This window comes from Rhinatrema bivittatum, chromosome 9 (assembly GCF_901001135.1).
Source record: "Rhinatrema bivittatum chromosome 9, aRhiBiv1.1, whole genome shotgun sequence".
Classification (NCBI taxonomy): Eukaryota; Metazoa; Chordata; class Amphibia; order Gymnophiona; family Rhinatrematidae; genus Rhinatrema; species Rhinatrema bivittatum.
The window spans coordinates 206,419,566-206,434,523 of NC_042623.1; the positions used below are offsets into that span (position 1 = coordinate 206,419,566).

The window sequence follows — 14,958 nt, forward strand, 5'->3', positions numbered from 1 at the left end:
CCCACCTATTTCCTCTCTGCATCCTGAGGCTAAGGTTTCTTATATTTAGCATCACAATTGTGATGTGTATCATTAATCTTTCCCTGTTTGTAAATTTCTGTCTGTAAATTTCTGCCAGGGTTGTCCAACTCCAGTTGTCAAGCACCAAAAACAGGTCTAGTTTTCTGGATATCCACTATAAATATGAAATAGACAGTTTTGCATGCACTGCCTCCATTGTATGCAAATCTATTCCATGTATATTCATTGCAGACATCCTGAAGACTGGGCCTGTTTGTGGCTCTTGAGATCCTGCATTGGCTACCCCTGATTTAGCTTCTCAGACATATCAGTATAGGCCTCATGCCCGACTTTTTAAATAGTCCAAAATGAGCTAAATCCTTTAGTATACAGGACCCTTAGGAACTCATTGTATTAACGCTGGTGATTATCTTAGGGCCTCTGCTAACCTTCTCTAAATGAACCCCAATTGGGAGAGTGGGGATAATATACATGCAATCAACACTAAAATATTGATCAACAGTGATACTTTTAGCGCCTTAGCCTTATATTGAAATCAAGAAAGTGCACACCCAACGCACTGTTTTTGTGGAGAGCTAAGTGTATAACCTATTGCTTTGCTTATAACATTATTTCTGGTTTCAGGTCCTTCAGTGCCATGTAAATACCAAACGAATTCTGTATCTTCATTTATCCTTTGAAACTGGCTTCTGTATATATTATCACAATGGAATAATTGAATCAATAAATAAGACTGTTATAAACAATGTATTTTTTGAAAGTAAATATATTAAGTATTTTAACGACTGTCTAGTTTTATGTTGTTTTCCTTATACTTTAGGAATACTTTTCACCGTGCAATAACCTAAAAGGCAGTTATGATCTAAATAAATCATCATATGGTCTTGACAGGCTTTAGAGTTTTATTGAAACTGCAGAGTCTTAACAAGTCATGCGGGTGACATTAAGGGCATGGGGTTCTCTACTTTCATTTCCACAAAGAAATAAACTTGATTCGCTATAGTTTTCCCCAGCAGCTTTTCACTGAAATGTATTTGTGTAGTGCCAATCTTGCAGTACTGCAGTGCATGCTTAGTTAATACCACGGCTTGTTTGGTCATACAGGAAAAAAAGAAAGAAAGAAAAAAAGAAATTGTACTGTAAATACCGGTACTAGTCATGCAGCACTTCAGAGAATGGGATATATCACTAGTCAACTATCCCATAATAGTTATTCATTAAATAAAGATTTTCATTCAAATTGATTCGAAGTGAGGGAAAAGACTTCTAGAGTAAAAATCCCAAGCTGGTTATACAAACCTCTTCTCCCAGGCATGACAGATGAAAATATGTCCTACCTCTAGAAAACAGATAGTATGCATTTTCTTTTTGCCTTTTGTGTTTAGAGTATATTAAACTAATTTCGGAAGTAGCAGAGTCAGTCTACTTTGGACTAACTGTAATTTCCTGAACGCCCTTGTGCTATCATTGGCCCCTGAAAAGGAAGTTGACTGTGACATCACACACACTTTATTGAGCTACGATGATCGGCAGCATCTTTACATTTCAATTCCTATGCTGTGTATACAATCAAATATTTGTAAGATGTGTTGGAAATATCTCTAAAATTCACATATGTATTTGTATCTAGTTTGTATATATCTATGTATGTTTATAACAACCCAAAAGAAAGAGATACAAATCAAATGCCTGACTAAATGTGATTGTGCGTTACTTGAACTTTTTACTATGATACATATATTACCGATACCATGTTATGGAAGGCAGTTTATTTGTGGGTTTATTTTGCATTGTTTTGGGTTTGTGGTTTGTTTGTTTGTTTGTTTGGTTTTGGTTTTTTTACAGATTTGTACTAATAATTTGAAGATTTATTCATGAAAGTATTGCACCAATTTTGTTCCTATGCAAAAACTGGGTCACATTTCTATAGATCTTATTCTTCTCTAGGTCTTTAGAGAATAAGACTCCTGCCACACATTTGAAGTTCAGTTTGTGCCACTTTCGCACCATCTTTTCCCTCATTGAAAATAATGGGATATTTTTGCTGATAAATTGGGTGCAATATTTGCACCGGAGGAACTGGTGGGAAAACTTCAACAAAAGAGCCTCAAGATGTCTGGAAAAATATATTCCTCGGATTTTATATTCTTGAGTTCTGTTGATCAGGAATTACACATTTGTAAAATAGTGTTTACAAGACGGCGGTATAGCATACACGGTTTAGGAGGAAAAAGGTATTGTAACATAGAAACATTAGGTTTAAAAAAAATATGTGCACAGTAGTGTTATTTAGATTTGCAATTCAAAACAGTTTTTCTGGTGCAAATAATGCGAAATGTTGGATACATCCGTTCACCTAACATGGCACAAAGAATAGAATTTGACATAGCCAGTATTCATAAACCTGTTGAATGAGAGTGCACCTTGAACAGACTCTACGGGAAAAGTGCCGACTTGGTTTCCTGATTCATATTTCTAATCCTCACTTCCTTGAGATAAAATGCTCTTTTGCGATGTGAATGGTCGTTAATTAATGCATTTCCACAATAGGGAGCCTTGCATGGGGGTCGATGATAAGAAGCAACAGGGGATGAATCCCTCGAACATGGTTTGTCAGCGCAGAGAAAGAAAAGGCAATGTCTATAAAAGGGACTGTTAATAATGCCCACACGTCTCTCACCATGTTGTCTAAGGGAATATTCCAATTCTTGGAGACTACTGTCTCCAAGTAATAACTACATGTCTTCACTCACCATTATACCTTATAGAACTGTAATCTTTAACGTACTCTTGTTAACACTCGTCTTTCCTCCTTCGTGACAATTTTACCATTATTTTAAAAATTGCCTTTTTCAATTCTTCCGGAGACTTTTCCCTTCTCAACGCTACGTTCGTATTGAAACTTTTGCCATTTTTGCATCGTATTCTCTCAGAGGAAAGTCAATACTGTGATGCAACCTCCTTGCAACCTTTGCTTAAACTAGCAATCACACCGCGCATGCGCAACGTTTTATAGCCGGAAGCAAGCTATGTATTCATCTCACCTATACAATAGTCACTATATTTCTGGTCGACGTTTTGCAAAAGAGTAGTATTAACAATTTCCTAAATTATGCATTCTATCACGTTTATAATACGAAGAGTATAAATCCTTGCCTTAAAATTAAGTTTTTATTCTGCTAACCTAACCCAATTAAAGGTTCCAGGATTTTGTATTTTAAGGATAATATGGGGAATGTGGGATGTAACATGTGTTTGATTTTATGTATGGTTTTATGTAATATTTTATAGTTGATAGCTGTCATATTTTATGTATGTATTTATGTGATTGCCCTGGACAAATTTTGTATTTGGAAGTTGCGGAATACAAGTATTTTAAATAAATAATAAAAGTATAATCATGTTTCTACACTGATTACACACAGTGAAGTGTAGTTAGAACGTTACTTTTAAGATAATCTTACTTGAAATTAATAAAAAAATAAGAATAGTCGAACAATAATGGCTATTGCAGAATTAACATAGGCTATGGTGGTTACATATGACCAAAAATATATACATATAGTATTATTATGGAAAGAGTCATTTGATTGTTAAGGTTTTATTAGTCATAAAATGCTATTGTACAAGTGGAACCATAATATATAGAGGTAATGTGTCAGGGAAAGATACACCATATAGTTCAAGATTTTTACTACTAAAATGCTTCCATTTTTAAATAAATATTAGTTATGTTACTCATTTTTCTAAGGCACAGTCACAGTATAAATACATATAGTTAGAAATAGGCCATATTTCCAAAACAAGTATAATGCTTTCGGAATACAAACAAAAAAAAATCCTTTGGAATATTTCTTAAAAGAAAGAATCAGCTGAGGCCCCTATAACAATTAAGGTTTGGGGGTTTTTTTGTTTTTTTGCAGAGACATAATATGAGAAAACTATTAAAGAAGGGGGCCCTTAATGAAGAGGCCAATAGCAATCATAATGCTTCTAAAAGTTGATCCACTGGAGCATGTATTCAAATCAGACTCAAAATATATAGTCCTACTAATGAAACTGGAAAATGAGAATAGTTTAATAGATAGACATATGTACATTGAAAGAAAATAAATTTAAGCGATTCACTGGGTGGGTGAGTGGGGTTGGGAGGTCAATGCACAAAGGTGTATCCTTACTTTGTTCTCAGATTTAAAATAAACTTAGAAGGAATCTTTTTTTAAATTAGAAGAATTATAATCCTTTGGTAGATAATGGTAATCTTTTCCTAGTTGATTATAATTGTTTTATGTTTGATAGGAGTGCTTTTTAATCATTCTCTGTCAGCTTTCCTTTCATTACAACTTTGTAGGGCTTTTCTTAAAGATTGGAAAGTTTGATGTGCTTGACTGTGGTGCATTTCTTGAAGAAAAATATGCTTTTTAATAATTGGAAATGTGTTTAGAATTTTGTGACTCGGAGTATATGATTTCTGATTCAAAGGAATTCTAAACACACATATATACTTATACACAGAAACACATATGTACACACACACACACACACACACATCTATAAAATTGAAAATGTGTTTACAACTGGAAATGTATTTAGAATATAGTTAGATAGATTAAATATGCTGTGAAGTAATTTCACTTTTTGTAAAAATGAGGCATTTCCTGTATAATTAAATGTACAGACCAGAAGTTAGTTTTTTTTAAGTTTTATTTTATCTCTTTAGAAACGGTTAACAGCTAACGGACAGGCTAAGCTCAACAGAGAGGAGAACAAATCGCTGACAAAGAACCTTTTACGTTTCATCAGCGTTGTTAGGACGACATGCAGGAATTTCTCAGATAATAACTCCCACTTCAAAGATTTCTGAGCTCAATAGAATTCGGCCCATCCCTTTTATTCAATCACAAGGACTGGCACTAAGGACTACTCTACTGTTTGGATTTTTTTTTCGTGGTGTTTATTTTTCCCCTATTCACTAGAGTACTTGGATAAAATAAACAACAAGACAATTACTAGAACATAGACTTCTAACTTTCCCGGGATCATAGCCATCCCTTTGGTCATCCCAAGCCGGCAGGGCCCTGTCTCTTACAGAGTTACCAGTGGAAGGCATCTGTATAGAGCCAGTCTCTTCACTTGGCGCTCTGTAAAATCAGTTTATGCACATGCTCTGTATTCTCTTAATCTGGTTATTGAAATAATTCAAGGTAGTTACTATTTTTTTTTTTTTTATTTATGGTATCTGGAAGAAACACTGCGTTATATTTAAACGAGATAAAGTATAGAACCTTTATTCATTATTTGTATAAATGCAGGTCTCCAAATACTCCAGTTTATTCTATGCTGTTATAAATACAAGCTGTTTCAGTATTTTATTATGAAGAGACTGCTTTTTTTAATTAATGAATCTTTTCTAAATACGAAAATAACAGTAGATTATCTTACGAATAAACAAAAAAAATCCCGAAGAGTGCCTTATGTGAGGAAGTATATGATGGAGAGCAGATTGACTGTATTAAGCTAGCATGAAACCAAAGGTCAGTGCAAATGTATCTTAATAGACTGTCTCAAATGGAGTGTGCCTTCTTTGAAGGCAGCTTGCTATTGCTCTTCTCATTACCATAGCGATCTTAACGTAGCATGTTGATGCACCATAAAACTCACACTTTCAACCCCAAAACCAGACTCTTTGAACAACCCGAGCTTGATTAGACCATTCTCCCTTTCTTTCCCTTAAAAACCGTTTCCTTGCCTTTAGAAACTTTCCATCAAATCAAAATGCATTCGCTGATCAAGGGAGAAGGCAGAAACAAAACTTAACTGACGCTTCAATTCAAGCGGCTCTTTTCTGCCTGACCTTATTATCCATTTTTATTATGATCTGGAACAAGAACCCATTCGCGTGGTTTTTGTTTACCGGAAATGAAATGAAAATGATTTAGTTCGCGTCAAACAAAAAAAAATATATACTTGTATACGGATGAAAAAGGAGGCCTGTTGGGCGTAAATATTATGTCCTTCGTGAAAAGGCTGGAAGATCTCCAGACAGGCTTTCAGTAGTTAAGTATGACTTGCCTATTGCCATAGAAATCCTAACTTACCATGAAGATTCACCGTTGAGAAGGAATACTCCTTTGTGGAGTATTTCTTTGATGTCTAGGGCATAATATTCAAGCTTTCAGCTGCGGCTGTCTACTTTACCTTGAGAGCAACGGAGTAGACATCTGTAACAGGCAAATGAAAAATTAAAGGTGATTAGCCTACAGAACCAAACAGTTTGGTTATAAAGGAATTCAGACCCGAACACAAGGGGGCCGGTGGGGGTGGGGTGAGGATAAATCTTATTTCTAATATGTGAAAAGTATTGTGCAGATAATGCTGCCCATCCCTTGTCTGTCTGGAAAGCTACTGCCTGGAGCCCATCCCAACTTCCTTTTAAGTCTTTGCACGTGGAGTAATTTTAATTGTAACTGGATAATTCGTTAGAGGTAGATCCTTAAGAAACTTCCAAATGAATAAATAAATAAATATTTCTAAAATAAATTCTGGAGAAAATGTGAAAAGTGATGACATCACTAACTGTTCATAGCGACAGGATAAACTAGATGAAAGATGATCGGATTATTGATCTCTTTCACAGCTGGCCAGACTTTTTAGGGGGAGGGGGTTAGTGTGTTTGTCTGTGGGTATGTAAATGTCTGTGGGTGTGTCTGTAGGAAGGAGTTGGGGGGGAGTGAAAGCAGTAGGTTCACCCTACTTTATATTTTGGGTCATCCCAGTTAGGCTTACAAAGCAAGATGTTTAGCAACTGAGGGTACCTTACCAAAACTGTGCAGAGGAATGACCAGAATCATTCATTCAACCTGCCTTGGGATTATTATTAAAAATCAGTAAGGCAAATAATATACCTAAATATTTGTCAACTGGAAGCACACGTTAATGTTATTATTTAAAATCACTGACCATAGTTAAATTACTGAGGCCTGAAAGAGACTGATTTTATTTTTATTCTTAGAATGAGTCTTTTTTTGTCCTATTATGGCTGTGGTAAAGCATGTCTTAAATGTTTAGATACAATTCACATTCTAAAAACACTTTATTATGTTGTTATAAAATGTATTTTACAAGACGGTTGTGCATTTAGGTAGTATAGTTTGCAAGATCCATTTAGAAAGCTAACAACTTGTAGGTCATTTCAAACAGTTTCGGACACCTGTAATCAGCACTATGACGTCACCATTAGGTCTTCCAAAAAATAAAAATAAAAGATAAAAACATATAGAGGTTTCACCTCACCCCAACACCACAATATTTTCACAGAGCAAAATATTATTAAATACAAAATGAATGGATCCGATAAAGAAAAATGACAGTAAGTCATTAGGCCACGCTTAGGTCTTTTCTTTAATAAGTGACATCTGAGACCAAAATATACATACCGTGAACAATAATGAAATTCTCAACATACATTTTTACCGGACTTGCAATTAGTCAAAGAATTTAATTGATTGGTTTTATACAAATCAGTAACAATTGATAGCTTTATAAAAAAAAGAAAAAAAAGAAAATAGTGGGCTACCAAAATTGTCAGTAAAACACCATCACAGAATGCCATCAACAATTTAACCTGTACACTATATAAATTCGTATTAAAACACTTTGGTTCATTGATACAAAATATACTTAAAATAGACAAGCTGTAAACGTCTTATAACAAGAATGGACAAAAAGCCTATATTGACTACATATAAGTATGCAAGCAACAAAACCTAATCTGGGAAGTCCTCGTGTGTGTTTGACTTCGGAAATACAGTGTCTAGGAATGACCAAAAAAAAAAAAATCATCCTATTTTACATTTCATTTCTCTCCCATGATTCTATGCATACGCATCACATACATCTCGTATACTCTCGTTCACGTGATCTATGGTCCCATCACTGAACCCGTTCAATTCTGCAGTCCTTGCAGGGTAAGTCTGAATAGGGGTAAATAGCAGGATGAGTTCAATAAAGGCCATGTTGAATCAGTTTTACTTTTAATAGTTAGGCCTAAGTTCACAGTTCCTGTAGGAAGTCTTTCCAGGGTCAGGTGATGGAGAATTGCTGGGAGGGGTTGGGATTCCACTTGCCCCTGAGCTCTGACACACATACCATTCACTCAGGTTAGCTGCCTGGGAAGTTGATAGAGGCTCCGTAGATTGAGAAGAAGAAGCAGCAGCAGGAGGGTCTTGACCTGAGTCAGAAGACGGGGATACTAGAGAAGGTATGGAGGACTCGTAGCCTGAGCTCGGAGGAGGAGATTTGCAGTGTACTTTCATGTGCTTCCTCAAGGAGCTGGGATGTGTGTAGGATTTGTCACAGCCTCTCACTTTACAGTTGTAGGGTTTGTCGCTGGTATGCACGTGAGAGTGCTTCTTCCTGTCACTGCTGTTGGCAAAGCGTCTGTCACAGCCTTCAAATTCACATTTGAATGGCTTTTCTCCTGAAAGAATTCAATTAATGATACATTAGAGGAAAATCGTCTTTCCAGTTAGAAAGAATTTAGACTTACACTACATATCCTGAATACTATATACGTTTCTAAAATGCACCCTAGACATTGCAAAATGTAGTTTAACCATGTATACAAGTGAGTTCACAAACACAATACGCCTGTATACATGGTTAAGAAGTACAGATTCTAATTATATAGAGCGAGAGAGAGAGAGAATATACAAGCGCGCGCAAGCGCGCACACACACACACACGCGCACACACACACACACATTCTAATACTGCTATCAGAAACACCTCATTTAATTTCCTAAAATCTGTAAACTAAACCTGATTTTGTTTGGTGCTATATTGCAGCCCCACCCATTCCCATTTTCCTACTCATTAAAAACGTATGTTTTGTTTACGGCGAGAAAGAAATACGGTTCTCATGCATTTCAAAGGTATGCATGTCTACCTTCAATAAATTGATTAGTCTATAAGGTGCCACCCGACGCCTGTCATTTTATGTCTACCTTAGTAGACTAAAAATAAGTATTGTGGCAGAAGCACATAATTCATATAAAGTAAAGAGATTGTGTTTGAAGCACACTGAGTATAAATTAAACGTGCATTTGGTTTTGGAAGTCAAATATTCTATAATTCAAATGGGCAATTATTTATTTCTGCAATAATTGTATTTTATAAACATAATTTTCTGTCTGCAATTATTTTATTTTCATAAAACAGAATTTTCTATTTTATCCCGATTCCTTCTTTCTTTTCTCAATACACACATCTCATCAAGTGTATTCAGTAAAGACATCTGAAAACAACTAATGGGCTATATAATTTTTGTATTTTTATTTCAAGGAAACAGCAAATAGGTTACTAATCACTTGGGTTTCTTTTGGTAGTTGTTTAAAGTAACAATATATAAAGATGATGGCTTCATAGAATCATCATTTCTAAAGCAGCAAGAAGTCATGCTATTGTCACATTGCTAACTGCAATGAAAACTTCTTGATTTAATTAAGATCTTAATTTACTTTGAAATATCCAGTAATAACACAGTCCTGAAAAGAACTATATTTATTACTCTCCAAAATCATATCTTCCTGAAGAGAAAATATTATGGATCCTACAATGTAAGCCTAAGGCTTAAACAGAAATCAATATAGTAAATTTAACATATATTCTTGGAATCAAGTTCAGGCTAATGTACTAGGAATCATTCTGAGAATTTCACCAGTTTAGTAATTATCTTTAAATTAAGAAAAATAATTAAATTTGAAGTATAACAGTGGAAGAAAATATGTAAATGATGAATGTATGTTTCTAAGCTTAAAATACATATGTGTTCTGAAAATAATATATACAAGTGCCATGCACTTGCAATTAATAGTATTACAACTGCACACAAAATGCATGTCTTTGTTTTTAACACTTTAAATTTTAGTGATTCATTAAATGGAATGTTTTAGATATCCAGTTGCAGTGAACAGAACACTATGACTAAATCAAGGTTTGATCATATAGTTTTTGAGGGCTTCCATTTTGTGCCTATGAAAAATCATCCCTGAGACAGAAGGCCCAAGGCCTTGTCCACAAACGATTTTTGTCCTACCCGCATATTTTAAAGATATTCCTAAGGCCCTGAGTTTAGAAAATGTAGAAACTCTATTGGAAAATCCTTAAAATATTCATTTTAACTTTCAATGTATTGTTTTTATTACATTTTTTTGTTCTAAATTATATCTCCAGCATTCCTCTAAAATGTTTATAAGTGTTTAAAATAATTCCCTTTCTTTATATTACTCCAGCAATTGCATATTCCATATTGTTGACATACTGTTCTCCAAATAGTATTCATTTGTCCATAATTGATCAATAATGGTATTTTACAAATATGGCTGAACGCTTACAAAGCTGGCAAAACTGGCACAGGTCAGTTTCAGCTGAGACACTTTCCACATAACACAGGCAAGGATACTTCCGTTATATTTTTAAATATTGCTGACTAATTACAATCGCAAGTAAAGAAACAATTTGACCTTCAACTGCAGAGCTGAGACTACCAATCAAGAATATTAGTGCAGTACAAGCAAGCAGTAAGTAAGGAGACCCATGGGAAAGGCATCCTCATAAACATTGTGACTGTGCAAAATGAGCAACTTTAAGGTAAAATGGACTGCTGCAATCTTTAATTTCTCAAAACTTCAAACGTATTTCTCTTCATTTAATCCCTTCCCCTCCCTTTAATGCATCCATTAACAGATTCCTTCGGCAGATCAAATATCAAACTTAGTGCATTTTATCTGCTGTTTTGTATGCTACGAAAGTCTTAGCACTTTGTATAGCTGAAATAATGTCTCATTTATCAGATGCTAGTATTATTTATTAATGTATTTATTTTCTTTGTACTATGTTTAGTAGAAGTGTGAGAGCTGGGTTAAAAAGTTGCAAGGATCACAAGCTGTTCCCAGCCTGAGAGTCTGAGAACCGCCATTTTAGACCACACTTGTAGCTCTGAGGCACTATTTAGTAAAATAAAAGTTCAAATATTTGCCATAATAGTACATAATGAAATTTGAAGATGATGCTATTATCTGGATTTATAAAAAAAATTAAAAAATGATTTATAACGTTTTTATTGTAAACAGAAGAATTATATCATTTATTAGCAGATCTTTGTCACTTTCATATATTTTAAAAATGATATTTTCTCTTCAAGTAGCTTAGTCTCTCCCTTTCCGGTCTGTTTATTCTGGCAGGTATTTATTTACAATTTTATAATCACCAAATGAATAACTCATATAAAAAAAATCGACCATATTTTATTACATTGACAAAGAGAAATTAATACTATTAATATTTTAAAAGGCAATTATAATCATGTTGAATGCAGAACTCTGTTCATGAATAATTTGCAGAAAATTGTACTACCGTTACAATATATATATATATAAATTTAATAGAAACGTTGAAATTGTAAGGGCCCAAAAAATATCAAAATCATAGTAACTGATCATTATGAAAGATAAAGTGAAAACAGCATCCATATAATTTGTGTGTCTAATAAACTAAAATCCATTGCTCCTATTAAGTCTGTTGCTGGTCAAATTCGCATTAACCCATGTTTGCTTCCTTGACTTCAAACTGGAGGTCTCTGCATAGCAGTAAAAGTTTGATCTTAAGGAAAGCTCATGAACAATCGTCTTACAGCGCTCTACCTGTTTTGATCTAGCACTAAGATTACATAATTGGTATTTGCATAAAACGAAAAGACTATCAAAGGCATACAGGAAGTAAAACTTTTATATTATGAGGCTAATAAATTTGAGACTCCTTAGTTAAGTTATGATACTTGCAGTGCTGGGCACCGATGTAATTTTTACATGCATCAAGAAAATAATGCAAATTAAAAAAAAAATGTGCTTAGCTGTTAAAATAGTTCATGCCCCTCATCCGTATTTTGTTTGAAATGAAGCTGCCCTGGGGAGTTAAAGAAAACCTTATCTGAAAGACAGGAAGTTTCATGAGCCTCGAGGACAAGACAAACAATGACTTGGGTTTAAAAGACCACACAATGGATTATTAGTATCCACTAGTTTATAGAGTAGAATCAGTTTTAAAAAAAAAAAAGTGAGTTTAACTTTTAGCTCTCTAGATAGGCCCAAATTATCTTTACATCTTCAGAAAAAAAAAATCAAAAGAGTTCACAAACACTGTCTGGTAAGCTAATTAATACGGCTTCGGAGGTTGTTCCGGGAAGTGTGAAAACTTTATGTGCAATTTCATTAATTATAGATGATTTTGGCTGGAGGAGTTCAAACACAGCTTTAAAATATCTTGGGTCTAGCTTCTTTGCTTTCCCTTAACTAGAACTAGCAGATGTTTTGACACATGTCCTAATTTAAGTGACATTTCTGCAAATGGCATCTTTAAATGTAGGCCGAATCTACAAGACTATTCTACTTTCTTAAAAAAAAAAAAAAAAAAAGTCCTTATAATTAGACTTCATGCTTATTACTTATTTGATAATATTCTTGAGATAAAACGTTTAAGGTATATTTTAAGGAATGGATTATTGTTAGGTTTGGAATTTATATTCTGTAGGGGTCCTCAGTGACTGTGAATCACATTTACTACGGTCACAAATAGGAGAGATTGCAAAAACCTCATTATACTCATTGATCATGTCTGAGCTTTCACAGGGATTTCGAAATCGCTTTAAAATTTTAGTTCAGAAGATTGAACACACATACACGCACACGTGTCTATCGATATCTAGAACTATATATGCAAATACATAGACGTGCATCTATGTGTAAAATGTAAAATAGAAAACAAAAGCACAAAAAAAATCTAACGTCAAAGAATCATTATTTTAAACTTTTTTTTTTTTTTGCTATACATACTTACGATACTACATTACTCAAATTGTAAGGATTAATAATGAGAACTTGTAATACTGACCTGTGTGAGTTCGTTTGTGAATTTTGAGGTTTTCTGATCTAGCAAACACTTTCCCACAACCGGGAAACGGGCACGGGAAGGGCTTTTCACCTGTGTGAACTCGGATGTGATTTACAAGTTTATATTTGGCTTTAAAAGGCTTCCCCACTCGTGGACACTCTTCCCAGAAACAGATGTGATTAGACTGCTCGGGTCCCCCGACGTGCTCCACGGTGACATGGGTGACCAGCTCGTGCATGGTGCTGAAAGTTTTCGAGCACAGTTTCTTGGGCGCCTGCTCCTCTTCCAGCCACTTGCAGATGAGCTCCTGCTTGATGCTCTGCCTCATGTAGCGGAAAAAAGCACCGGGGCCGTGGTGAGAAGAGAGGTTCACGTTCAGATTCATCCCGCCGTAGCTAGGCAAAGAGGACGCCGCAAAGGGATCCGTCCTGGAAACTGGCACTTGACTAAAATGTTCAGACCTGGCATACATTTCTCCAGGTAGCCCCAGTCTTAGCTGTCCGTTTAAGGGGTGGCCACCTGGGGCTGTGTGTGTAGGCTGCTCATGGAGTCCAGAGAAAAGTGAATGATTTCCAGCTTCTGAATGATGCCCATGGTGTCCGGGGTAGCTACCTGTTGTTGAGACAAACATTCCGTGGTGAGAACCTGCAGCAGTGTGCTGCTCTGTCAGCCCTGGCATGACTGGAGCTGTCAAATCCCTGCGTATTAAAAAGTCCCTACCTGCAGAAATGGCCTGAGCGGTGTGAGAGATGGGGTAGGGGACTACAGCTGACTGAGCTGGGCCAAAGGCTCCTGTTTGACTAGAGGCGAGCTCAGCGTGGCCTGCCATATGATGGTAGTGGTGGTGGTGGTGGTGGGGATGATGGGCAGGGCTGAGTTTAAGGGTCGCTGAATGTCCCATGTGTTCTGGCCGGAAGACAGGAGCCGGCCCCAGGCGGGATTCTGCTGGATACTCCCCGGGGTGCGTGGGAGCCATTGAATGGGGGTGAGCGGAGAAGCCCGGGAAGCCTGGCATGCTCTGAGGGGGATGGTGATGGTGATGGTGATGGTGGTGATGAGCCCCTGCCAAGTCTACTAATCTCAGAGCCTGGTTTCGCTTGTAGAGCGCAGGGTCCATCACTGTATTTCCCAAAGCATCCACACTCATAGCGTCTAATGCTAAAAGTCACCTGACAGCGGGAAAATAAAATAAAAAAAAAAACAAAAAAAAAAACTTTTTTTCAAAGTTTGTTAAGTTTTTTTTTTTCTTTGTATGCCTACGTGGAATCCCATACGCTTGAGAGGCAGCAGCAGGACGCTTTGAGATACTGAATAGAGATTCATGCACACAGCTACAGCCCAGAGAGCGAAACAATTACGGCGCGCTCCGATTGGCTAGCCCCAGATGATTGACGTCATTGATGACAGCTCCCGCTGTACACTGAAAGACTTGAGTAGAAAAAAAAAACAAAACACTCCAGTGCGCCTGCGCGCAGCCCGAAGGCACCACGCTCGCGACAAAAAAAAAAAATATTGAGCAATGCCTGATGTTTTCATTTACTATGAGTATTGTTTTTTTTTTTATCTGCATCTAATTGACAGATTAGGAAATACTAGAAAGTATCATTGCGAGGACAACTTCCGTACGCCGATACTAATCAGTTCTTGTGCTAAACGATCAGACCAGCGTTTCTGTGAACGGATTCTTTCTTTTTTTTTTTTTTTGTAAGGTTCAATCAGCCACTGTGTCGATCTGAGAACACTGCAACTTCGAGCAGTATATAATGTACTTAGAAAGGGTTTGGTTAATTTGGAGTTAATACATTTCCTTGTCTAAACGTTTTAATCTCCTAACATTGGTGTTCCTCCTCCCCCCCCCCGAAAGTTAATAAATATCAGCGAAAAAGGAAAATGTGAAACAGAACTGATGGCTTTATGATAGGAAACAAACTATGCTTTTTAAGTTGGGAATCTATAAACTCACTAAATGAAAATTGCTAAGGGAAAGGA

General features: G+C 36.0%; 1 protein-coding gene across 1 annotated transcript; it reads right to left on the bottom strand.

The window, feature by feature from the left end:
- Window positions 1-6,139: 6,139 nt before the first annotated feature.
- Window positions 6,140-14,002, bottom strand: ZIC4 (Zic family member 4). The gene is made up of 3 exons (XM_029616188.1): window positions 12,970-14,002; window positions 8,170-8,500; window positions 6,140-6,242 (listed from the first exon to the last, which is right to left on the bottom strand). Coding segments are annotated over exons 1-3 (1,347 nt in total). The 5' UTR covers window positions 13,985-14,002; the 3' UTR covers window positions 6,140-6,241.
- Window positions 14,003-14,958: the final 956 nt, after the last annotated feature.